Source organism: Tachysurus vachellii, chromosome 1 (genome assembly GCF_030014155.1).
Source record: "Tachysurus vachellii isolate PV-2020 chromosome 1, HZAU_Pvac_v1, whole genome shotgun sequence".
NCBI lineage: Eukaryota > Metazoa > Chordata > Actinopteri > Siluriformes > Bagridae > Tachysurus > Tachysurus vachellii.
In genome coordinates, this window is record NC_083460.1 from 23933485 (window position 1) to 23961310 (window position 27826).

Genomic DNA, 27826 nt, shown 5'->3' on the forward strand with positions numbered 1-27826 from the left:
TATCTGTCTGTCTGTCTGTTTATCACTATCTGTCTATCTAGCTATCTATTTTTTTTATCTATCTATATGTCTGTCTGTTGTCTATCACTATCTATCTATCTATCTATCTATCTATCTGTCTGTTATCTATCTATCTATCTATCTATCTATCTATCTATCTATCTATCTATCTATCTATCTATCTATCTGTCTGTCTGTCTGTCTGTCTGTCTGTTGTCTATCACTATCTATCTATCTATCTATCTATCTATCTATCTATCTATCTATCTATCTATCTATCTATCTATCTATCTGTTTGTCTATCTATCTGTCTGTCTGTTGTCTATCTATCTATCTATCTATCTATCTATCTATCTATCTATCTATCTATCTATCTATCTATCTATCCTCCATGAATTGATGATTGAACATCTGATGCTGAGCCTAATGTTATTATTTATGCAGCTAAGAGCTACTGCATGCAATAAGTATTTTTTTTTTTTATTAATTTTTTGATGTATTTAATAATCAGGTGTGTAAGTTGTGTCATTGTCATGCTTTAAACTGTGACTGTCAGAACAGCTGTGTCTGCTGCGATCATCTAGAGCAGTGTGTGTGCGTGTGTGTGTGTGTGTGCGTGTGCGTGTGTGTGATGTGTATTTCACACCCAGTCGCATCTGTAGTTCTTGTACTCAAAACAGGAACGTTCATTTGAACGACTCTGCACAAAGCGCCTGCAGCTGCCCTCGTGCGCAAAGTCATATCCGGACAAATGCTGCGGTTTTGCAGGAAACCAGACCTCCAGTGGAGCGCTGCATTTAGGCCACACCCACCGTCTCTTCTCATTGGCTCTCCTGTCTCCAGGCGTGCGTCAACAGTGAACAGAACTTTTTCCAGCCAATCAGGTCGCGCTGTGAATTTCCCCCTTTTTGCATACTGCTTGTTCTTTTAAGTCAGACAGTAAACATTCGTGACTACACGAGGCTTTTAAACTGAAATAAACCACAGCGGTTTAAAGGTACGAGGTTAACAAGCTGACACGCTGCTGCTGGAATGACCTTATCTCAGCATGCAGAACCTGCTCAGCTGTCAAAAGCATGTGTTTTTGTTTTTTGTATAGTGTTGTTTTAGTAATAATAATAATAATAATCAAAAAATCAAAATAAAGACAGTGAGGAAAAAACAATGTAGAAAGTTTGCAATTGAAATCTGAGACATTCTGCATGTAGAAATATTTCTATTTCTATTGGTTAACTGTTCATGTTTAAAAAAGTTAAGTCTAACAACTACTAGTCAAACTGGTATAGTGATCATGGACACTGAGTAAGTGGTGGTATAAATCACTCATTCCACTGCAACACATCTCAAAATTTTGTTTTTATTACATAATGAGACCATTTCATTTCAAATTCAATCTGCTGTCACAATGTCACCTTGTTGCTTGCCATCGACTGTAAATTGAATACATTAACATTTAGCAGATGCCCTTATCCAGAGCAACTTACATATTGTCTCAATCTCTGTAACACTCATACACAGAAAATGAATTGTTGCCTTTTTCTATTTTGATTGACAGTGTGAATGGTTACCACAAATAATGCTACACAGATTGTTTAGAAGAATAAGAATAACAAGAAACCTGGAAAATAATTTTGATGCTCTAGCAGCTTGACCAGCTTGGCCTCAGTTTTCAGGCTAGACTGGATTTTCCAGCATGGATATATATGTATGGCTGATAGAAGGTTTAAAGGACTTGAACATCAGATTTAAAGGTAGTGCACATGCACATTTTGATAATACACAGCAAATTGAATGCCCTATGCCATCACATTCCGATTTATTCAAAAACAGGCATAAATAATACATAATACTTGTTTGAAAAGATGTGATATTCAGATCAAGATAAACATGAGTGCTACACCGTTCATTTGGTTTGATAGTCTGGGGTAGGTGGGAAGGGGCATGGAAAAAAATTTGTTCTTCATCTCTGGTTCAGTGCATTCAACCACAACAGTGTAGGAAGAAACAACATCCTCCGACAAGAGCTTAATGTCACTCACCTCCATCTCGGAAGATAATTAAGTCAGTTCACAACCCACACATTTTCGGTCAAAATGGTAGCATAAAGAAACACGGATTTACTGCTTGAAAATTTCACACAGGACAATTGTTGAAAGAAAATCACTTGTGCTGAGCTTTTTGGAGACAGGAAACAGAGAGAAAGGCTTATTTGTATGAGTGTGTGTGTTTGTGTGTGTGTGTGTGTGTGTGTGTGTGTGAGAGAGAGAGAGAGAGAGAGAGAGAGAGAGATGACCAAGTCCTATTGATGGTGGCATGAACTATTTAACCCAAGAAAGCAAGCAAGTGATATGTTTCCTGTTCTCTCACGCATCATTTTAAATTACAAAAGGATATTGTACTTAATTTAACACTTAATTCTAGAGCTCTTTGCATTAGTATTGGACTATAGTCAAGCACATGGATTAATCAGCTTCAAAAGGTCCCTCAATAGTTTTGCCCAGCGATGACAATCAACCAACGCTGACTAAGATTGATTCTGATTTATCTTCCGATCTTTATTTATTTTCTGATTTATCTAGCATCCATGAATTGGTGATGGAACATATGATGCTGAGCCTAATGTTATTATTTATACAGCTAAGGGCTACTGCATGCAAGAATGGACCAAAGTCCTTCACCAAGCTGAGATGAATCCTGTGTAAAAAAATGTAAGCTTTAAATCTAACACATCCATTCTTATTCCTCTAATAGGCAAATAACATTTTGATGACTGTCACTCAATGCTTTTTTGAAAAATATTTATTCACTAGCCTGAAAAACTGTCATTAAAAGTTGCTCAACAGTTTAATTTGAAGAAAGTTGTTTCCAGAGTCTGTCAGTGGGCTCCAGGAAATTACTATGACTGGTTGGATCACAAATGCCAGTCAAACAGCCTCTTCCTGTAAAAATAGGCACTTTCACTTAGGCCTGGCTAAAGCCAGCAGGCAAGCTGTTGAAAACATAACAAACACAAAACATAAAAACATAAGCATCACAACAGCCAGAACAATTAAGTCAAATTTAGCTTAATAAATATCCTAAAACCTAATGATAAAATGATTATTTCTTAATTTAAAATAGATTTGACCAATAAGATGACTATACTAAGTTATCATGTCACATACTCACTATTTTAAGTACCATGAACCTTGGCACTGTCTGTTGGTGGAACATGAAGGGTGTGGGGATGGATAGTGGTGTGTCAGTTACCAAAATAGCATCTCAAGAAAGCATGTTTATATAATAGCTGCTTTTGAGTTTTAGTAAACAAGGTGAACAAGTTTATTGACAACTCGTCTGGGCGAGACGTGATCCTTAATTGGAGTTAAGCTAAAAAGCTCCATATGGGCAAAATACACTCGTTGTTTTTTATTGTTTTGGCATTGAGAACTGTTACACTGGAGCTACTTATAAGACTAATGTGCTTGCCTTGAGCCAAACACATACCAAGCAGGGTTTTTTTGAGTTCACAGTCAGCCATTACTATGAAATGTTACTCAGCTTTTTTTCTCAGAACTGACTTGGCAGCTGTTTTCAAATCCAGTCTAATGTCGGATCTGTTTGATTGAAAGCATGTGGCATAGCATTTCAAATTCAGAGACATGGCTGAGACAATCGCAAGAAAGCATTATGATGTGAAATGGTTTTAGCCATCAGTTTAACCCTCACCCAGCTGATCGAGTAACTGTCTTGAAACACACTACAGTTACTGTGATGCTGAAAAAATGCTTTCAAACTAAGCTAATAACTTGAAACAGCTACATCCATCTTTCATCTGTCCATTCCTGGCTGTTCTTTTCTCTGTCAGGGTTGGTTTGTACTGGAGAGAGTGAAGAGAAAAGGCCCAGGAGTGAGAAATGCAACAAGGGGGAGGAAGTGGAAATGCAAGTGTATGAGTGTGTTGGGGTTGTGAAGGCTGGACTGGCTTGCTCTGGTTTGCGCTGCTTTTTCTGACTGGCCCAGTGCCAGGACCGGGTGGAGAGGTTACAGAGGGGATTGCAGTACTGCTGGCTTCAGCATGTTGTTTGCCCTTTAAGGAGAATCAGTGTCTGGGGGATGAAATGGCTGTGTGAACATTGATTTCCTGCCAGATTTTGGAAAACAAAGTGATTTAGTTACTACTGAAAAGGAGACACTCCTTGCCTTTCACAGCATTCCTATATACACACACACACACACCATTTGGTTCATCACACAGTTTCTGCACTAAAATAAAGATCTCGATAAAATCCATGATTTTTTTTTTTGAGCAGCAGACATAAACAAACAACATCATGACAACAACGTCATGTCATATGATTGTCTTTCAAAAACAAACTAATGCATAAGGTCAAGTAAGATTATTCAAGTTTGGATTTGGGGTATTTAGTCATGCTGAGTTTAGTATAAGGCCCAAAAACATTTAAATTATGTATACGTTATATAAAAAGATCTAGTAGTATGTGGTGAAAGGTTACACAACACATGACATGCTTTTGTTGCTGTTTTCTGTCTTCGAAAATTAATTCTTCAGTTCAAAGTTAATCAAAGTGCGTCATCTGTGCACAACACACTATTCTGACGGATGTATTATTTTGATTTTCTTCCAATGTCATGTTTCCTGGAAGTAATTAAGTACAGACATGCACAAAGAACAACCCAGAGCAACAAAATAAATGCTCAGTTGGGAGACGTAATGATGCCACTAGTCATCAGACAGGCTTATCTTTCTCCTGGGAGCCACATGGACAATATTGAAAACCTTTGTCTCTCTTTGTTCTGTAGCAGCCATTTCTCGCTGTGTTTGCTGTGGTTTTCAGCATGAACAACACATGCACCGTGTGAAATGGGGGCTTGTGAAAAAGGGACTTGGCAGGAGGTCTCGCACAGCTGTTCGGCAGAAACGCTTCCAAAAGAAACAGTCTATCTTTCAGGGACCCCTGAGGGCTGAGGTGTTCATCCTGTAAGCAGAAAAATGTACAGGGGAAAAAGGAAAGAACTGAAACGTGGAGGACGTGACGATTTTTTATTTTTGTTACAAAATACTAGAATGTTCTAAGCATTCTGAAACTAAAGGTACACAAGGGGATAAGGTCTTGAATACACCCATTGACTGTTTAAACCTGTAACCATTAATGAATTTACAGCAAGTAAAAGACATAGAATTTGGTTAAAGTGGGTATAAAAAGATCAAATTTTACAGAAACATACAGGAAAGAAGTTAAAGCCTGTGAGGTTTCTGAAAAATGAATCGCTGCTAAATGTGTAATGGAAAAACAAAATGCCAAAACATCTCCTGCAGAAGGAGCTGATTTCTCTGGGTGGGTTCAAATAGTTTCCTCACTTTTATAGCTTGGACATCGCTACAGCATTTAAGATCAGTTAAAGAACACAACATTTTGCCCTGAGTCAGGACTCCTGAAATCCACGATTCATGTCAGGAACTCAAACTTGCGCTGCTCTCTAGATAAATATGACTTCTGCACCTGGAAGTGCTTTACTTTATTCATGAGGAAAGGTCAGATGTCGTGAACTCTGGCTTCACCGTCAACACCCAGAAACAACTGTGATGTTTACACACAGGTGTAAACAATAAATAAGGATATTAGTTAGATAACAGACTTGGAGTTGCTCATCCAGTGCTGAATTTTTTTTTATTTACTTTAAAATTAAACCTGGTCTTTTGCAAATTAGACAAACTGAAAATCTAATGTCGCCTCATTCGCCTCACACCTCCAGGGTCGGGGTTCGATTCCCGCCTCCGCCTTGTGTGTGTGGAGTTTGCATGTTCTCCCCGTGCCTCGGGGGTTTCCTCCGGGTACTCCGGTTTCCTCCCCCAGTCCAAAGACATGCATGGTAGGTTGATTGGCATCTCTGGAAAATTGTCCCTAGTGTGTGATTGCGTGAGTGAATGAGAGTGTGTGTGTGCCCTGCGATGGGTTGGCACTCCGTCCAGGGTGTATCCTGCCTTGATGCCGGATGACGCCTGAGATCCCCGTGACCCGAGGTAGTTCGGATAAGCGGTAGAAGATGAATGAATGAATGAATGAATGAATATAAATATATAGCTCTCCTAGCTAGTATTGCTAGATATCTGGTTTAGTGCCATTTTTTTTACAGAAAGTACACAGTGTTATGCAATTAAACTTGCATAACACAGTGGTTCTCCAATTGGGGTCTATCCACCCTATCATGCATATTTTTTTAGCGCCTTTCATACAGGGCCACAGAGATTGTGTGAGAGGACACAGTCTTATATACACACACACAGTACAGACCATTTGAGATGTGAACCAGCCTACATCTTTGAACTAGGGGAGGAAACTGGAGTACCTGGAGGAAACCCCAAACTGTGTGCTCACAGGGTGGAGGCAGGTTCAAACCTCCAACCCCAAACATGCTAACCATTCAAGTCCCAGTGGCAAATTGTGGTCCCTTTTTGTTTTCTTCACTAAAACAATATAGAATTAGTACATGGATGCAATATAAGGCAGCAAACCATTAGGTGTATACCTCTGAGATTTATTTTCTGTATAAATAATGCACTTACATTTACTTACATTATTTAACTTACGAACTATCCAGACGTACAGAAATGGTTTCTCAAGTGGTATTCAGATTGTTAAAGATTTTTAACTTTTTAAAAGGGATTTTTTTGGAAATCTTTCCAAAGTTGCTGGATTCTTCTTCTAGACAATTTTTTCCCCTAAGAGTGTTAGCTAACTAGCATAACTATCATCTAAGTACTTTTTCTTAGAAGTGTTTCACTGTGAGTATTGTTTGCTCAGATGTAGCTTGCAAAAGTGACATTGTGGAAACAACAAATAATACATTTAATGGTAGTTAATTCGACAAATTCCATCAGTGCAGGCATTGCTAATTTTTGGGGGGTATTCTATCAGTTGTCTAACTTTTAACAGGAAACAAAAGCACTTTCTTTATTGTTTTTCTTTTATTTATTTATCATATTTGTAATACATGCATGTCTGCCTTTGCAGAAAAAATGTTTTGAACAGAGTTTCACATGAAGGGCGTGAGTCTGAAAGGAAGTGGTCCACTTTCTCTGTGGAGGAAGTTAGCCAGAAGTGATAACATTGCTTACAGCTGTAGTTAACGATGGAAAAGTCCTGAGGAAAGATAAAAAAAAAAACAAAGTTCAAAAGAGCAAACTCAGCAAACCACATATTACCCACCTGGTGATCTTGAGCTTGATGATGTATAATGGCTAAATAAGGCCATCACATTCTCTGTGACTAAGACTGAATGTCCCCACCACAATTTCAGTCCACTGTGAGTGAAAAGCTGAAAGCGAGTGAGTCAGGAAAAGCTGGAATGAGAAATACAAGACAGAGGAAGGTACAAGGGGGAAGGGTGACCCCTTGCTTAACCCGCAGAGCAGTCTATCAAGATGTTTACTTAGTCCATCTTCGTTTCATGTCACTTTTACATAACAGCAGGCTCCCTTACATTCTCACTGAATGTTAGTCTACTAGCTAAGTTGTGATTGAGTGTAGCCATCTGGGATTATATAACTGATTTTTTAGCTCCTTGTTTTTATTCAAAAATAATGTCTGAAGCTTCTTACCACTCCAAATTTGGCAATAAATAAACCTAAAGGTATGAACAAAAGTTAGAAGTAAACACCCTGACAGCTATTCACATGACGTCTCAAATTTGCCTGTTGAACATCCAGAGGCACCCGTGAGCCCTATGGGAATGAAACGGGAATCCTCTGTGACTTTCCAGGAATTTGTACCCACATTAAATGCAGTGCAAGAACAGACTTCTGGAATAGCCTTGTGGGTCAGTATGCACTGGTTCAGACCGGTTTCTCTTTCCCTAAGTGCAGACATGTAAACAGTGGACTGGGTAACAGCCAGCATTAGTCACCGTTCTGGCTTCAGAGAGAGAGAGTGAGAGAGAGAGAGAGAGAGAGAGAGAGAGAGAGAGAGAGAGAGAGAGAGATTGATTTGCTCACACACGTGTAAACAGCTTCCCTGAGGCTCTCAGCTAGTCACTGCTGCTTGTTCTGAGAATGAGAACAAAGAACAAAACAGTGAAGGCACGCCATCGTGTTTGTGGAGCAAAATAAAGATTACAGTAAAAAACATTTACACATTTGTTAACTTAAATATAAAATTAGCATCTCTCGCCTTATGTCCCATAATTACTAAGTGTAATCTAAGTAAATTCTTATACATTTCACCTAATAATTTGCAGTTATTTTTTATTTTTATTTATTTATACACTTTTTGGTCTTTTAGCTTTAAATATAAAAGAGATCAGTAAAAAACAAGTTCTTTAAAATCAGCACCTTTAATCTAGTTTGATAACGAATCGGAAACCACTCGAGCCATGATGACTTCACGGTTAATTAAACCTAGCCTTCCACTAAAGACACCAATTCATCCCGCAGCTCTCGAGGGTCTGCCTTTGTACACTCCTTTGATGCAGCAAATCTTAAAATAGCCCAATGACAGTCAATGTGAACGGCAGCCTAATTAGGTGACTTCCAAATTAAACCACACAGGTTCAATGGGTTTGTACCAGGATTAGAATGTTGACTGGCACACGGATCATCCTGAATCTGTGCCTGGAATCAGGCTGATAGGATCCCATAACTTTTTTTCATTGAACATTTTGTGTCCAGAACCCGACTGATGGGAAAGGGTCATCAGTGTGTAACGAATCCTATTAAACCAGGTGGTCAAACTTATATAACACATGGTTTTAAATAGTTTAATCTGTTTCGCTGACACGGGAATCCCCTAGACTTGTTTTTTAAATTACGAAAGGCTGATGAGGATGACGGTACGTGTTTATCAGATTCTTGCCCTGCAGACAAACCCAGCCCCTTAAAAAAACAACCTAATTTAGACTCTTCTCAGGTGACATGTCTTGGCCTGTCTGTTCAACATGTTCTACAGGCATGTTGTCAAGCTAAGTTGTTACAGGTCGCACAACTCATGGTTCCATTTCCTCTTCAGGGGATCAGACAGTGACATGAAGTTGAAGCCAGTGTCTGTTTTAGAATGTAGGAGGAGCTATTATGCCTCCTGCAGCACAATGCATTAACCTTATGTCCCAGTTGGTTCAAAACAATGCTATAAACATGCAGTGCAATAAAGAGCCTTAAAAACATCTGGCACAAGTCACAATTTTTTTATTTATTTTGTATCACATTGCACTGTGGAGAAATCCAGGCAAAAACACGACAATTATTTGTTTACTGCATGATTTGTCTAGCTTCACACAGAAGCCAAGCTCAGCGGTCTCTGATGTTTTTTGTTGAAAATGAGCAAATCCACCCCAAATCTAAAAAAAACAAAAACAAACAAATAAACAAAAAAAACAAAAAAGGAATGAGATCATTTCTGCTGTTAGGTTTAAATACTGTGACAGAATTTTGTTGAAGATGTGTCTGTTTTATAACAACAGCCCTAAAAATGAATCACAAACTGAAATCGTTCATGCATCAGTGTTTTTTGATTGTTTGTTGATTCCTTTGCAAAGTGCCGTCCTCCTCTGATGACGTGTGGGTGTACGTGTGTGTGTGAAAGTGCATGTGTGTGCGTAAGTGTATGTGTGTGTGTGTGAGAGAGTGGGAGAGAGGGAGAGTGTGTGTGTGTGTCTGTGTGTGTTTGTGTGTGTGAGTGTGTCTGTGTGTGTTTGTGTGTGTTTGTGTGTTTGTGAGTGTGTGTTTGTGTGTGAGGGTGTGTGTTTGTGTGTGTCTGAGTGTGTGTGTGTGTGTGTGTGTGTGTGTGAGTGTGTGTGTGTGTGTGTCCCCTTCATTATGACAAAATGTTATCATGATTGTAAATTTTGGAAACTTTAAGTACATTTGAAAAGAAAGAAAGAAATTGTTTTCCTAATTTTATTTTCTTAACAGCGTCGTAATAGGCATTAAATCGTTTTAGGAAATAATAAGTATAAAGCTCTCGTTTATCTTCATATTAAGGATCAAAAATCATTTTAGAGCCAAAATACACCTGGCTGTTAGACTGTAAGATATTTCACTAGGATGTACACACACTTTATCTTAGTTTCAATCCAGTGAATAAAGTTCTACACATCCACCTCAACTCCAGTCAAACTTGTGTGAGGTGTCTACAGTCGACATGCGCCCCCGTGTGGCCGTGTCATGGAATGAGCTCCTAGTTAAAAGTAACACAATATGCCTACAAATGTCTAATAGTTAAAATCTCTGTGAATCAAAATATCGTCACAGTATATTAAAATCATAGATATAGCAGAGGCTAAACCTCTAAGGCACACTCATATGTTTAAAAATATTGAAAAAATAAAAGCAATGTCAAAACCAGAGGTGGGTAGTAACGAGTTACATTCATCCCGTTACATTTACTTGAGTAAGTTTTTGAAAAAATTATACTTCTAGGAGCAGAGCTGATACTGACCTCAGTGGGGCCCTAAGCAAAATTCTGCTAAGGGGCCCTCCTACCTGACCCGTGAGCCATGTAAAGCATTTGCCACACATTTACACTTGACATCCCACTGTTACACTATTCAACTAGTAAATATGCAATAGCAGATATCAGAAATTACGTTTTTACTAGTGTACAATGTAATTCCTGATATAAAAAATATAATTACTACAGTACTAGAAATCACACTCTTAATATTTACATTTTAAGTATTGAAAACTGAATTCTTGATATCAAAAATCCATATCATGTGAATGTATAAAAGCTAAAATGGCTTGCCATACCATATCACTGTGTTTAATAGTATGCATGAGAGCAATACTTGATCCCTGATGGTTATTATTTACTGAGGGATGTGCATTCATATTGCCTGGCATTATGCCCATTCCAATGTAAATCCATTGGTTTCCATATTGCATTAACGTTGTTGTAACCTTGATTGAGAGACTATAAACATTGTCATTTAGGAGTGCTATCACACTACTTTTTGCACTGGTCCCCACACAGATGTTGGAAAGCGCGCGTGTCATTTCGTGCACGATTGCATGTTCACGCGCGGTGCAGTTATCGACCTGCCGTTTATAAACACCGTATGGGCGTTTATTCACGCGAATGGTCACGCAATAAATTGTTGTGTTACAGACAGGCTAAGAGATGCACTGGCAGCACTGCACTGCTAATTTAGCTAGTCAGATAGAGACTAGAGACAGAATCACATCAACTTAACTTTACTGTTATTTGCTCTTGCTGACATCAAACCTGAAGAGAACACAAGTTTACCTGATTGCTGTTCTCGCATTTCACTTGTGTTTTTTCTCTTTTCATGGCCAGATGGATAGCTCCACTTCATATTGTCATCTACACAGTAAACATTAACAAGCGCTGTAAAATGAGGCAGGAGGTGGCGGGGCCTTGCGTTATTTGCGGGGCCCTACGCAACTTGCGTAGTGAGCGTATAGGGCCGATCGGCTCTGTCTAGGAGTAGTTTTAAATCCCTATACTTTTTACTTTTACTTGAGTAGATTTGTGAAGAAGAAACTGTACTCTTACTTCGCTACATTAGGCTACAATGAGCTCGTTACTTTTCTTTTCACCTCTTTGGTATTCTACGCATCAATCTACGCATTATGTTTTATTTTGACAGAGAGAGAAACATCCGCTAAGGCTCTACCACGTGAGTGTGTTTCACCAATCAAACGTAGTTGTGCAGTCTCGTCACGTTACTATACTCAATCTCAGCGGCGGGACGGGTTAGTTTAGCAGGTTTCTTGCTAACTAACTTAGTTAGCAACACAAACATGTCAGAATCATGCAGACACAAACGAGGAGGAAAACCCGCACCCCTGGCCTCATATTGAAAGCATGTTTACCTTAGTAAAAGTGCGAGAGAGCAGCTACATTATGAGGTGTCTTCTGTGTCTGCCAAAGAAAACGGACATTTCAGCATTCAAAAACTCAACATCTAACTTGAGGAAACATCGTCCCTTAATTCAATTCAATTAAATTCAATTAAATATTCAATTCAATTAAATAAAAATGAAATTAAATAAATAAAAGAAAAAAAAAATTAGGAAACTTACCGCTACGGTAAGTTTCCTAATTTTTTTTTCTTTTATTTATTTAATTTCATTTTTATTTAATTTATTTCTCACGCTGAGAAGTAAGGGAGAACTTTTCCTGCTATATACAATTGAATTAATGGACGAGGCGCAGACATACAGTACACACAGCAGTTTTGTCGAGTTCAGCTGTTTCGAGTTTTTTTATGTGCTCAACTTTACTCAGCGCCGCAAGAGTCGACAAACAGATGACGTCAGACGTGTCGTTTCTTACAGCGCCGAACACACACATTTAAAGATAGTTCACTCAAAATGAAAATTCTGTCATCATTTACTCACTCTCATGTTGTTACAAACCTGTATACATTTCTTTGTTCTGATGAACATGAAGGAAGATATTTTGAGAAACAAAAACAGCTTTGCAACCAGAAGCTTTAGCTTACCTGAAACTAAGGAAAGTACTAGAGGCTTCCTGAAATTAATTAAAGGAGTAGAGATGTATTTCATTATTATTGCCCTTTCATCAAGGCATCGAATGTGCAACAAACACAACACAAAAGAAATGAAATGTGTGTGTGTTTCCTTCTGTTGTTCTGTCACTGGAGACACACACACATAGTTTATGAGAATTTATGGGCTGCCTCGTTCTAGTTCTGCCTGGTAAAAAAGTATAAAGGTTTGGAAATTTGTGTTACTTGTGCATATTTATTTTTTATTTATTATTATTTTATTTATTAAGTACTTGAATTTACCTGAATTATTTTAATTTAAGCTATTTTGTAATTAATTAATTTTAATTTATTTTATTGATTGGATGAGCCATAATTTGCCTAAAGATTATTTTGTATTTTTGTCTGTCTGATTGTTGTCTTGTGTTAAAAAATAAATCAGACGTTACTCAACAGTTACTCAGTACTTGAGTAGTTTTTTCACCAAGTACTTTTTCACTCTTATTCAAGTAATTATTTGGATGTCTATTTTTTACTTTTACTTGAGTCATATTATTCTGAAGTAACAGTACTTTTACTTGAGTACAATCTTTGGCTACTCTACCCACCTCTGGTCAAAACACATGATGAATAAATACATAATGTATTGAACGCAGATATATTTATTTAAAATTTTTATTTGATAAATGAGTCTGTGTTGTTTTTCATACATGTTTGTCACTTATAGCATGCACACATCTACCAGGCAGCTTTGAATATTAATATTTATGTATATTCCATTACATTGAATCAAAGCAACTTTACTGAAAAATATTCATTTTGGATATAAATTTGTCCCTAATGAGCAAAACAGTGGTAACCGTGGTGAGGAAAAACCCTCTGAGATACCATGAGGAAGAAACCTTGAGAGGAACCTCATACTCACCTGGGGGACACTGGAGTATATAATCATTTCCTTTCAATAACTGTGTACAATATTGTAAAAACAAATGCAATTACATAACCAGGAAATTCACTGTAACTTATCAACTAAGTGCTATCATCCTGTCAGGAATATTTGGGACTAGTATTTTCACTTATTCAAGGTCATGTGTTTTCCTACCTTTGTGTTGTTATGCCTAATGTGTTCCTCTATTTATACCTGCCCTGAAGTCTTTGTCACGTTTTGTCTCTGTGTGTTGTTTGTCACGGATTATGCTATGTAATGTTTATGGTTTTGTTTCGTTATGTGTACATGAATAAAAAGTATAGAGAAAGTCCTGCATTTGGATCTGGTCTGTGAAGCTCATCGGGAAGATGTGACACAGCGAGCCACCTCCATGTGATAAGAACTCCAAGCAAAAGTAGGGCATCCGGATGCATCAGGCAGATTCAGAGAGCAGAAGGTGTCAGGATCATGATATACCACCCATATATGTATGCTTACTGGTACACAGTATTAAACTCATTTCAAGAGATTTTTACAGGCTTAAATACGATAAGATTTTACATTCATTAAATCTTGAAGATAATAATCTTAAGAGTTTAGGGCACAATACTTCACTTCACTCACAATTGTTACCTCTAAGAAGCACGTCTACGTAAGTTATTTGTTTTTCCATGTTTCATTGTTTTCCAATAAGTAAACAAGTGCTTAATAAACCCAATACAGTACCACAACCCCAAATCCCCAAATTTTATATTAAGCAGTAAAATCATGTTTGCCAAATTCACTCATCAAACAGTTTAATAGGAACACCAACATCTGTTTATTCATGCTGTTAACAAATCATTAGCTAATCATGTGGCTGTAGCGTAACGTAAAATCAGGCAGATTAAAGATCAAGAGCTACAATGCAAATCAAATAGGAGAAGGAGGGAAAATGTGATATCAGTGACTTTCTTTGTTGGCAGGCTCGAGTATTTTAGAAATTGTTTTTCATGCATGAGAAGTCTCTAGGGTATAAACACAATAATGCAAAAAAAGGAAGGCTATGGTATCTCAAATAGACACTCTTTACAACCACGGTGAACAGAAAAGCATCTCAAAACAAACAATATGCTTAGAATAGGAGTCTGAGGCTATACTGGGCACAAGACTGGTGGGAAAAAGGTGTTTATGGTCCTTTTTACTAAACAGGGTACTTAATGTATATTGTGATATTTAGAACATGTTATGCTCTATTTTAATAGTATTAGATCCTAAACAACTTTTTTCATTAAAATGGTTTTACAGAATATTATTGCAAATATTCTCATGAATAAAATATTGAGTAAATCAAGTTACTGACACATAACAGAACATTTATATAGACAATGCAGACTAATATTTTTATTATTATATTTTCATTTACACATTAGTGTATGAGATTTAAAATCCATCCATTAGAGTTATATAAATCGGTATATTTATATAATGTGATGTTCACAAAATAGAAATGTAACCACAGAAAAATGCAGACCTGGCAACCCTGAATAGAGCCTTCATACGGTCCAAAAAAAACAGTCCAAATCATATAAAATGATCACGTAAAGTCACGGTGTCTGTTCACAATTAGACGGCCATACTTCTTCATGGTAAATTATTCCGTTTTGCTCGACCTCACATCTGTATACGTCATCACGTTTCAGCTTGTAACCTGGTTTGGGGTAGAAGAGCCCTAAAGCAGTGAACATGCCATCAGGCATCTGAAAGACATCAAAGATGGTGTGTTTTTGTGATACTATAGAGTTATTAATCTTCCAAGTGATGTTTGGTGTGTTGATGTGTAATCCTGTGATGATACACGTAAGTACCGAGGCATCACACGTTTCCATCCAAAGTTCAAGGGGCAGCAAGATTTGGAGTTTGGGAGCCACAGTCTTGACATGAACACCTATGTGATAGAATTATTTATGATTCTGTGTTGAATTCTATAGGTAGAAAATACATAGAAACAGAGCAAACAACCAAAGTTTCATTAGAAGATCAATTAAGTCATCGTTCCTTCATTTGTTTTCAGTAACCATTTTATTCTAATCTGAATGGATTGGAGAGGAATGAGTGAGGTGAAAATCTAAGAGTCCCTCCAGGATTTTGCTAGGTTTTGTGATTGTTGTGCAAAATGCTTGATTTTGTGCCTTTTATTTTTGCAATGCAATTTGTGCTTTTTTTTAACTTGAATTGGTGAAATTGTACGCACATGATTCTTCTCTTAAACTCCTACCATTTGAAGACACATACAGTATGTTAACACTTTCTATGGCCAACACACGTGAATCAAAGATGGCTTTGGTTGAATGTGTGTTGTGATGACATAATACAACACGTTTGGGCCCAAATATGCATAAAATCTGCGGGTATTTTGAAAAATTGCAAGCTCTCCAAAAATATTGGAGTTTGCTTTATTTTGCGGTTACAAATTCACAAAAATTATGGAGGAACTGGAATACACCCTGGATACCAGTTTATTACACAACCACCATTCACACACACACACACACACACACACACACACACACACACACACACACACACAAACACACACAAAAACATCTTAGCAAGTTTAATTCTCTTGAATGTAGCCGAATTGATCTCCTATTTTTTTCTTATAAGATTACATTAAACCAAATTTTTAAAGATTATTAAACCCATTTCGTGACGTTACTATTGATATTTCTAAATATTGTTTTTCTCGTTCTATTATTAATAATAACAGAAATATTTTATTGTTCAGGCTATTTTTTGTTGATGTTACACGTTCATTTTCTAGAATGAGAAAATTTAAAACTTAAATAAAAATGGTGAAAATATGTATTGTAATCTTATAATTAGAAATAGTAGACAGCTGTGTCTGGATTCAAGCTATTATCACTTGCTAAGATGTCATCTACAGACAGTAACCTGAGCTCATGACTGAACCTACAGTAAGGGTGAGTGCTATGCTGTGTGCTGTGCCACTATACCACCTTTAATGACCCTTTCTGGAAAAATCCCATCAATCTGCATTGTACAATGATAAGCTTTACAATTGGTAAAAAAAAAGGTGAAGCTACATGCTGTAAATGTGAAAAAGTCAATTTGATCTCAAAATATATGAGTTATGTGGTGGAAAAAAGTCGTATGGAAAAACATAACATAACCCAGTAACATAATGATGTTATAATAATGACAAAATGTCATATTTTAGAAATAGTTTATAAGAATGTTCACACAACCAAAATGGAATGTGTGGAAAACAGTTGTAAAATCTTAATTTGTTTCCTGGGATGTAACATAAAGATAAATAAATAAATAAAGTGTGAAAGAAAATCATACAAATATAATAGAATTTTGTGTGAAAATAAAAACACTTGCACCATATGTGATGTGAAAAATAAGCCATGTGATTCGTGCAGAAAACAACAAACAAACTGAAAACTTTTACCTGTAAGTAAAAGTAACAAAGAAAATAAATAATAAACACACATTTCTTACCTTTAACAAATAGGTGAACACCAGGACTAAATGAAATCATTTTAGAGTCCATTTGTTGTCCATGACTTAAGCTGAAAGTCAGACAGAAAAATCATCACAAGCTCCAGAAGTGGTTAGGTGTAAGTTGATCAGATCAAAAGGAAAATAGTCCTTACCTTAGCAAAATTAGGTCTATAATCAGGGTCTCTGCTCTCATTGTCAGTGTGTATTCAGAACTCACACACTGCACACTGCACATACACTTATGGAGTGTATTGGTGGTTATTTATGTTGCGAGATCCCAAGTGTGTGTTTGGATGCTGTGATGTTGCACAGCTCACTGAACATCCAGCCTCCTAAATAACTGACATACACATATTCATATACTGTGTGTGTGTGTGTGTGTGTGTCTCTGTGTGTGCATGTGTGTGTTCTTTTTCTGTATTTTTTATGTCAGTGTAATTAATTCACCTTAGTTAATTAAAGTATTTTTTCACTCCTGTAACTGATCCATTTTCAGTTGGATTGACTTCTTTGTCTTCAGAATTTTTTTCATTCAGTCATGTTTGTTTAACTTATTTGTATTTGTCTTGACAGTTAATACATCTTCTGAATCTTCATGTCACTTCACTCCCAGCATCTTAAACGCTTGAATCTGTACAACTGGACTACCTCACATGTAATATAAACAAACAAAACAAAACAACAAAAAAAAACCCTAATAAAATACTGACAGCTGTGATTGTCAACATTATCCGGTAACATTCTGGTGTATTACTGCTATTAAAATGAATAATATCATTTTTGTTTGATACAGTATACAACTGTAATATATACAGTAGCTGTTAAATGATATGTAAATCACCTTGAATGAATGAAAGAATTACATATTTTAATCCAAATGTCAAAAATCTTTCTCACATTTGTTTCTTAACATATTTCAATGTGATATTTAAATGTTGTTTGAATCTAGAATACTATCTGAATGTAGACTAAATATTATTATTTATTTATTTATTTTATCATTATTATTATCTTAAAATGACGTGTTTAATAGAGATAAGCTGTGCAGTTTGTGTTATGTAGCTGTGGTCGGTGTTTTCCAAAGGCACCTGACAGTTATACAGTAAAAACAAACTTATCTGACAGTTGTGCACTTGGGAACTGTTAAAAAACAGGAAAGAGCTGTTGCAGAGCCAGATGCACCCGCTCTAACTACTTCTGCAAAGAACTTACTGGATGTTGCTGTGTTGCTTACAGAGCAGCAGTTATGCAGTTTGTATTTTATAATACTTTGTGTAGTGATAACATGCACGCTGACACTGCGACACTGAACACTGACTGATAATGATGGTGAATTTGGAAGTAAATGGCATGAAAATACTCTGTAGAAGCCAGCATTTGAATAAAAGCGCATGTTCTGTCTGTTAGGACTGTGCTTTGTTACTGTAGTACTGCTAAATGGCCTAATTTATTAGCTTTAAGCCATCATGAAGGATATGCAAAATGAAGTGTTTAAAAGATTACACATGCTTTATTATTTTATTAAATAATAAAATAATGATTTATTTATGATATTATTTTTTTATATTATAAAAAATTTATGATATTATTGTTTAGCTAGCAAGCTGAATGATAGGTAACAAGCTGCAGTTTAGTTATCAAGCAAGCTGGAGGATAGCTAGTAAGCGGATGGATAGATAGCAAGCTAAAGTTTAGTTAGCAAATTGAAATTTCTCTAGAAAGTTTAGGGTTAGTTAGCTATAGTATCTGGAGGAATGCTAGCAAGCTGAAGGTTAGTTAGCAAGCTGAGGGTTAGTTAGCAATCTGGAGGAAAGCTAGCAAGCTGAGGGTTAGATAGCCAGATGAAGAAGGATAGCTACTGTAGCAAGTTGAAGTTTAGTTAGCAAGTTGAGGGTTAGTTAGCAAGCTGAAGGATAGTTAGCAAGATAAAGTTTAGTTAGCAAGCAGAAGTTTAACTTACAAGCCGAGGGTTAGTTAGCAAGCTGAAGTTTAATTAGCAAGCTGAAGTTTGGTTAGCAAGTTGAAGTTTAGCTAGCAAGCTGTATGTTTACTATAACCATAAGGCATGTGGAGAAAAAGCTGACCCTTGCCTGTTATTAGATAAGATGACGCTAGAAAGATTTACATGAACGCTTTATTATTAATTACTGTATGGAGCATCTTTTTACTAGAGACACAATATAGAGCTTGTATTCGCACGTTTATTCAATGAAAATGCTGTCAATAAATTGTTGAAAAAAATACTATTGGTTTGAATATAAAATCAGTTCAGTTAAAAAATATTCAAGAAAAGGTTGTCTAGGAAATAATGACATGAGGCTGATAAAACGATAAGTCTCAAGACAAAATAAAGCTTAGCAAATAATCACCCAAAAAGAAACAAAAAACACCCTAATCTAAAGATGAATGTAATCCCATTCACAAAGAGATCTTACACTTCTCTTTTTTATCAGCTGTACTTCAGGCATGTTTTTTAATGTCTATATTTCTTTCTGAAAATCCACAGTAATAAGTCGCTGCATCATATTCTGCAGCACTGATGATCCGTAAGCGATGATGGGCTCTGGCGCTCTTCCCAGGTAACACCACATATCTGTGTGTGTTCATTCCATTGGCATAGCGCACAGATGGTGGCACAGAGAAGTTGTAGACCAGCAGCAGTTGTACACCTTGACCAGGTTTCTGCTTGTACCAGGTCATTGTTCCGATGTTCTTATCGGGCGTCAGTGGGCAGGTCAGGGTGACGTTTTTACCTCGTTTCACCGAGATGCCTGTGGAGGTTTGCCATAAAAAGCCTAGAAGAGCACATACATGAACATGCACACACAGACACACACACACGTCATACTATCCATGTGAGGACCTTCCATTGACATAAATTACCTCAAAAACCAAATGGAAACTTTTTAGCTAGTTTTTAAGAGTGTTTCAGTGTTTGATAAACTTCTCTTAGGTGGGGACAAAAAGATACAGGAATTGTCCTGAAACAATCTAAGCATCTGAACTCACAAATATATCACACTTCTGTTTATATGACAACATTAAATTCAGCTATTAGTCACATTCATAACCATAGACTGTCTGACACGTAATGAAATTCTTTTCAACTGTCATAAGAAATAGAGTAAAATAGAAATAAGAATAAAACTAGAACAAAATAGTTGCTACTGAATAAGAAGTAAAATACAAACAGTATAAAAACAATAATTAAAAATAAAATAAAAACAGAAATAAAATAATATGTACTAGATAATGAAATATTAAAAGCAAACGTAAATAAATAAAATGTAAAAAAATGTGTGTGAATAAAGTGCAGATGTGTGTAATTGTTTACAAATATACGCAATATGTTCTGTACAAAAAAATAAGTTTGAGGAATTCAGTGTTGTGCAGATAATCATATCATGATTGCATTGAAATATAATTCTGTTATTTAGAAGCTGTTGCATATAATCAATCAAAACAATCATATTCTGAGTAGATTATTTTAAGGCATTCACACTGATCTGATATTAACACAACAGTTTTGATTAGCAGCTACTCACTGTGCAAAGTGATACACAAGAAAAAAAGCAGAGCAACTTTGTGAATCATATCGAGCTTCTGAAATTGGCTGTGTGATGTGAGCTTATAAGGATGGACCGTCTATATGACAACAATGATCTCTGAGAACTCATAAAGCCCTCAGGTTTCTTTCAGCCCTCAGGTTGATTGGACAGACTTGAAGGAACTGAAACTACTTCATTAAAAAAAAAGTATATCCATTTATTTGTTAGCTTTTATGTTACAAACTAACTCGCTAATAGATTAAATTTCTTTTTTATCTATAAACATACCCCATCTTTCAGAATGATTTGTAAATGAATTTAAAAAATGTGAATTTTAAATCTCAAGATTTTGAACTGTAGAGACTGTACAGTAATCTACAGTAACATTTCGGTTGCACCGAAATGTAGAAGTTTCAGTTTGTAGATTTAGTCTCATTAATCTATTGCTTAGGTCAGTTACAATAATTCCTTTTTGGGACAAAAAGTTTTTAACTAAAAAGACACTTAGCCTCATCATTTATTTAATAAAGTTCTAGTTCTATATTAAAACAAAACAAACTAAAAAAATGCCAGTTTTTTCATTTGTGTCATGATCAAAATATTGTTGATCAATATATTGTGCACACTCAAAGAAAGTCGGTTTACAGAAGAGTGGTGTAGGGGAAGACCTAAGTAACAGGAGCAGGAACGTTATGCACTGTGTGCATAACATGCTTTTGTGTTAATGTAGTTTAATAGAGCCAGTTAATCTTAGCAAATTACTCAATATTTCTAAACCTGTTAGGTATATGACTATGCTATCAGTTCATGTTTGTCATGAAGCCAGTTCAAAATAGAGGACTCTGGCATTGCTTTATTCATATTCTTAAATAGATATAAATTAAAAAATTCTGAGCAAATATAGTATTCCAAGAATAAATCTGATTCATCTGATATCTAAAACCGTTAAAGAAACATAGCACAGTCTTAAATCCGGAAATATCCCAGACCTGTTTTACCAAAATGTCTTAAAAATATGTTACATTTCCAAAAGTTAAAACTTTACAGGCAGATTTTACTCAGTTGCTTGAAGGATTTAAATTTAACCTTCATCATCATTATGTAATCATGCTGAGTAGGTTTGGTTTACTCACATGTGCCAGTTTTCATCAATCCGATTAAACTGCGATTCATGAAGATTAAGGAAAAAATTGTGTAAATGTATAGTGTAGATGAGTGAATAAAAGAACAGATTTTGTAAATCTTTTGAGTTTGAGTTTGTAAATCTGAATCTTACATGCGCCCGTTTTCATCAAGCTGAATACATTTAATTCAATTTACTGAGATTCAAGAAAGTAGAGTTTAAAAGATTTATGTGGACTCTACATTTATTACATTCGTAACATACAGATGTTAGCGCATCTCTAATATGATTGGTCACGAACATAATCCCTACACAACTTATTTTAAAAGCGCTCCCTTTTTTTTAAAAATTGGACAACCAATCACAGTCTTCAAAAGAATGTGTCACCTAGTAACAGGGTTAAGCCCCACCGCCTCTCTAAAATAAATGTTGATGTATTTTCCTTTTTCAGAGTTGCTCTGAGATTGATCCTGTATCTTATTGATTCTTATCCTATTAAGATAAGATTCCTAGTTAAATTAGGAAATCTCTGAGATTATTCTTAGAGTCTTTATGAAGCCAGGTTCTGATTACTACACACTATTTGGTTGCATGTCAACATGAATCAGAGATTAAGAGGTGGATTTCAGCATGTTGAAGAACAGCTGAGTAACATGTGAACCAGAAGATGGTGCTCTTGGAGTTTCAACAGAAGACTGATGGACCAAAAAACCCCAAATTCTCTTCTGTGAGATTGTAATGGATCAGTTTTGGATTATTTTGAAATCCACCTTGAAATGAATGGCCTTCTCATCCAGGATGTGTTCCCAAACCTTATTTAGTCTTTGGCTTCAGAGCAGCCAGGTCACTAACCAGGATAAAACAGTTACTAAGTAATGACTGAGTTTACTTGTTGCATGAAAAGATTAAGTTAGAAATTGTTTCCAAATGACATTAAAATGTTTGTATCTCCTTTACATTGCTGGCATTTCTCTTTATTTTACTACACAGTAGGTACTAATATAATATGATTAAAGATATTTACTAAATAATAAGCTTCATAAAAAATCATAGTGTTATTTTGATTCTACATACTTTTGCCCGATTTAACTGAAGTTTTTATATGAATAAATTCCCCCAAATTTCCATCTTTAATCATGAAATCCCCTGTTAGTTTTTTTTTTCTTTTATTCAATTTTGCTCTTTAGAGATGTTGTAAAAGGAATCCAGACCATCCCCTTTTAGCTTGGCAGTTTAAAGGAGTGGCTGAACAGGGTGTGGACCCTGTATGTGTGTGTGCGTGTGTGTGTGTGTGTGTGTGTGTGTGTGTGTGTGTGTGTGTGTGTCCTCTCAAAAGCTGGCATAGTGTCTGGAAACACTGAGTGGCTCCTGCTCTAGTGGTCTTATGAAAGTGTGTTAAACAAGACATAGTTAATGGAACAAACAATCTGCACTACTTTCCTCTCTCCAGCAGGCTTCTGGTCCCAAAGCTGGATCTGGGAAACCTGCCAGAGCAATGCTGAGAATGAGAAAAGAATGTGAAACTCATACAAGGTCGAACCTTTTCTGAGTAAATCGCAAGTGTGTTTTAACTTTCACTTTCCTATGATATGCAATACGTAAATCTTCGCTGCAAAGTACTTCTTTTCAAAAGACCTGTACATCTTGATTTCATGTCAGGAAAAGGAGGAATGCTATGAGCAGGTTTTCCCGGGCATGCATCCCAGCACCAGGGGCAAAGCCACACCTCTTGTTCCTGCCCAGCAATACGCAAAGGTTTAAGCGGGAAGTCCAGCCCTTAAAAGCCTCCTTCTACAGCAGCTAACCTCTGCCTCCAACAAACACACACCCTCTTTCAGACTTTCAGCCCTGACTGGACTTTTTGTAATCGTCTGTATTTTATTCTACCAGCTTTAACAGGATGACAGCCACCAAATCATCACACAAGATGCGCAATATTGTCATCGCTATTCTAGCACTTTGGTCGATCATTTCGCTCATCATCATAGTGGTATGGGCCACCTCGCCTGACTTGAAGGGGGCCAGCGAGTGTAATGCCAGTCTGAAGAACCTCAAGGAGAAGTATGCTGATGAAAAAAACACATGGAACAATGACCGACATGCTTTGGAGGAGCTGGTAAGGCAGGGGCGCACCAACCAGAGCCTGTTGCTGACTCGCATAGACCAGCTTAAAGACCAACTGAGACTCCTCAATCAGTCCCTGGACTCTTGTCTGCATCACAGTGTAAGTGTTTCTGATGACTCACTTCTTTTCTCTATATATTATGGCTTGACTAGTGGCTATTCAAGAGGATAACTTTGACCATGGGATGTTTTTAGTGCTTTCTGTAACCCATTGTTAAAATGCTTTGGAGATTTTGAGTGAGAGATCAGGGGGGTGGGAGTTCAAGCTATGCTCTTCCTGAGCAAGTGAAAAGTGATAAGAAAAATAACTTGCGCTATGAAATATCCGTCCCAGATTGCGAAAGACGAGGCGAAGAAGAATTGTTACACTAGAATAAGAAAATAAGAAAAAGTACACAAAGAACATGTACATAAAATACATTTAAAAGTAAACAGTTTAAAAGTAAAATGGACTACAAAGAAATCACTAAACACAAACAATGAGAATATAATTAAGTTCAACCATTTTTGATAGTGATTATCTAATTTACAGAATTTCCTGCAAGCTTATAAACCCTTTGGCATATTCATGACACTCCTCACTCAACTATGAATTTCATCATATCATAAATAACTGGGTCATAACTTTAAAGGGTTAAAATTCCAGCGCTGGCATTCACAGTTACGTATCAGAGGTCCCAGGTCATGTCTAATAGTCAGAGATCCCATAAGTACGAAGCACTCACACCCTTGTGGGATTTGAAACACTCCTTAACATGGCAACGCTACTATCCACAGCCAAAGCTCCCATTCTCCCTTAACCCATGACCCTATGATCTCTTTTAATTAACTTCCATCACATGTGTGCATTTCAGGAAATGCTGAAGGACAACATCACTGTGTTGAAGCATGAGATCGAGCTGCACAAAGCCATTGAGGCCAACCTAACTGCAAATATTACACTGCAGGAAGGTAGGAAAATCCAAGTCAGTTTTTTCCTCCCCTCTTGTTCCAGGCTGCCGTGAAAGGAACACTCTCCTACTGACGATATACTTAGAGGCTTTTTCTCCCATGTAGCCATAGAAACCGAGAAAAAGAAAACAAATAGGGCCGAACGTTGTCAGTAACGTAGCCGCACATGAAATGTTGGATTGTAAAAGTGAAAATGGGCTGTTTGGATTTGGAAGTTTGGGGATTTTTTAACAAAAAAAACCTTTTTTCAGTAATATATCAAACTGTTCATACTTTGCCCAGATAAGGCCAACACTGTCTGTCCATCTGTGTGCTGGGATACAGAGTGACTAAGACTGTATAAGGAATTCTGTTTGGGAAATTTGTTTGGCAATTCCTCGTCACTCCTCTCTTTAAAATCTTTCTAAACTGCAACATAAAGTCATTTTACAGGTTGTACAGCCATATCTGATATTTTGGGGGGTTTTTCAGAAACTTTTTTCCTGTGTAACCAAACCACAGGAAATGATCAGCTGCTAAATACGAAAGTTAAGCACGCGATAAAAAGAGAGCAAGGTAGAGAGGTGACGGTGGCAAATAAGCTCTTAAAAGTAAGGAGGCAAAAGTAAGCCTTACACTTGCCATTTCTACTAAAGATGGGAAACATGAAATCGGCGGGAAAATCGGCTCAGGAAACAGGATGCAATTCCATGATTTACTTAATCATCAGAGCCTGTGCCAAACCTAAAACAATGTTGATGTGAACAGCACCTCCACATCTGCTCATGTGTTACCCAAAATAACTAAGTGACTTCATAGAGGCCTGTGAAACACCATGATACCTTGTTCTCTGGAAAGACATAGCCTTATAAGACAGTGGAATTATGTTTTATTTTCATGCAAATGATGTTGATATTCGATTTCGTTGCTGCGTTTTAGAGATTTGCTTTTTTCCCCCTTCCGTTTGCTCTGCTTTACAGTATGCTGCACCTACAGATTCAGGAAAATCCTAAAAATCGTAACCTAAAGTCATGTTTTATATATACATATATATCTATATCTATATGAGTCACATCACAATTGCTCTCTGATTGCGCTCTGATTTTTAGAAATGATTGAACTACTGCAGCATAATCTGACCCAGAATGCCATTAGCTTGGACTCGTGCACAAGTATGCAGAAGGCTGCTCATAATCTTCAAACTGCAGCTGAGAAGAAAACTGAGGGCTGCCAGTCCAGCAAGCAGTTCTTACAGAAGCAGCTGTGAGTCACGGTTCATATTTTATTTCACACTTCGTCATAATTCAGGCCAGTTTTTCGTAACTGGAATGAAAACGAGCACAATGTCACAATACTGGATGAGGATTTCTTGTTTCATGCTTTGATTATAGAGAAAAGTGCAAAGTCACAACCCAGACTTCACCTGAAAATGATGGACCTCCTGGACCAAAAAGTGCTGTTTTCCTGGTCGGGCTCTTGTCCATCAGCATCCTTTTAATACCATGTAAGTTACTTATAACATGACTGATACGGCTAAATGTTACACGGCTTTAGTGCTTGCTGAAGTGATTGTTTTTTATTTTTTTGTTCTTGTTTCAGAGCGGAGCTAACCAGAAAGCTTGAATAAAATAATTGGATACATATTTCAGTACAACACTGTTTCAAGACACCCGAACAACATGTGCAGTTAACCTGGACTTGAAGCACATGTTACTTTTGTATGGAAAAGCACTGCTGTAAAACAAACAGGAACATTCTGTTCACATAAGGATATTCCTGCAAGCCTTATTTACCCTTAAGGAGAATATAATGGTTTATTTTTTGTTTTGTTCCTGTGATACAAAAATGTGTTTCCTTCAGTATCGAATTCAAATAAGTCATTAAGCATTATCATAGATTAAGTTTAAGCTTAAAAATCACATTAAGCTTTAAATTACATATAGTCTGGAGTCAGCTATTAATTTATGATAACATTGTGAGAAAGGTGAGAGAAATCAATTTTACGCTATTACGTCGTATATAATATATTTCAGTTGTATGAGCTTCATTAGACTCATGTGTTTGTGCTTTTCTCTTATTGATTACTGGATTAGGGCAAAAACAATTATCATCATAATCTGCATTATCTATTATTTGGATCATTTCTTGCTTCACAAACAAAAAATAATCTTGCATTACTAATGTATTTAAAATAAAGTTGCAGGCTGGCCTTGAGATGATACAGATGCACATTTTAGCCATTTTTACAGCTCAATGAATTGCTGGGGATGATTTTAAAGGTCTTAAAGCCTGTTTAGCATCTTATTTGTCTAACACTGCCTGTACACTCTCTCTCTCTCTCTCTCTCTCTCTCTGTCACAAACTGTTGCATTATGAATTTCTCCAGGCTCAAAGAATGACCACAATGGCTCCTCATATTTATTCAATCTCACTGAAACTCCTTCGATAGCCCTTTAACTCTCATTTTAATATCTCATCTGGTGCCAGCTAACAGTTTAAACTAAACCTAAACAGTTTTCTGAAATTGGGCTTCTTGCAGAGTGGCCTGTAGGAGCTGAAACTAAAACTTGCTATTTATGACAGAAAACCTAGAACAATACTGTAGTGCACAGTTAAATCTTTAAATTTACTCAAGAAAAAATGATGCAAAATTGACCAACTTTACAAATGCTGGCATCATTTAATATGAAGTGTTGGAATGGGAGCACAAAGAAGCCACCTTATCTGAACACTTATCACTTAGACAAAAAAAAGGTAACATTTAGACTGTTGAACAAGTTGAACAATTTGAATAGCTGAACAATTTGTACTAGTTCTCACATCATGAGCTCCCTGTAAAGTGCAGCTCTAAATGCTGAATGTGTTTCAGCTGCGATCTAAATATTTCAGACTTCATTTGTCCCCCAACTGTGATAGATATTTAAAAAAAAAAAAAAAACTGTCATTAAGCAATATTTGGCTTGGGGATCAACAAATCTAATTCACATTTGTGTCTGTATTGATGTCATAATGTCTATATACATGCTATTTTACTTCAGATTTTGTCCATACACTCTATTTCCACCAAAGATTGGAAGTTATTCATAGAACAAAACAAATAAAGTACTGCCAAAATGGGACACTTCCTAGAAGTGAGTTGGGATCTCAGATTAACCCACACAAGATAAGGCTTAGGAACTGTTTATCTTAGCAGCC

General features: G+C 36.6%; 1 protein-coding gene across 1 annotated transcript in view; it reads left to right on the plus strand.

Moving 5' to 3' along the window:
* The first annotated feature begins 23209 nt into the window (after positions 1-23209).
* Positions 23210-27826, plus strand: part of si:ch211-1a19.3 (uncharacterized) — a 4711-nt gene continuing 94 nt past the window's right edge. Inside the window, exons 1-5 of the mRNA XM_060878715.1 lie at positions 23210-23801; positions 24556-24652; positions 25741-25894; positions 26023-26135; positions 26231-27826. The exon at positions 26231-27826 is cut by the window's right edge and continues 94 nt beyond it. Coding sequence (XP_060734698.1) covers positions 23478-23801; positions 24556-24652; positions 25741-25894; positions 26023-26135; positions 26231-26232 — 690 coding nt within the window. The 5' untranslated portion in view covers positions 23210-23477 and the 3' untranslated portion in view covers positions 26233-27826. The remainder of the gene's footprint in view (positions 23802-24555; positions 24653-25740; positions 25895-26022; positions 26136-26230) is intronic.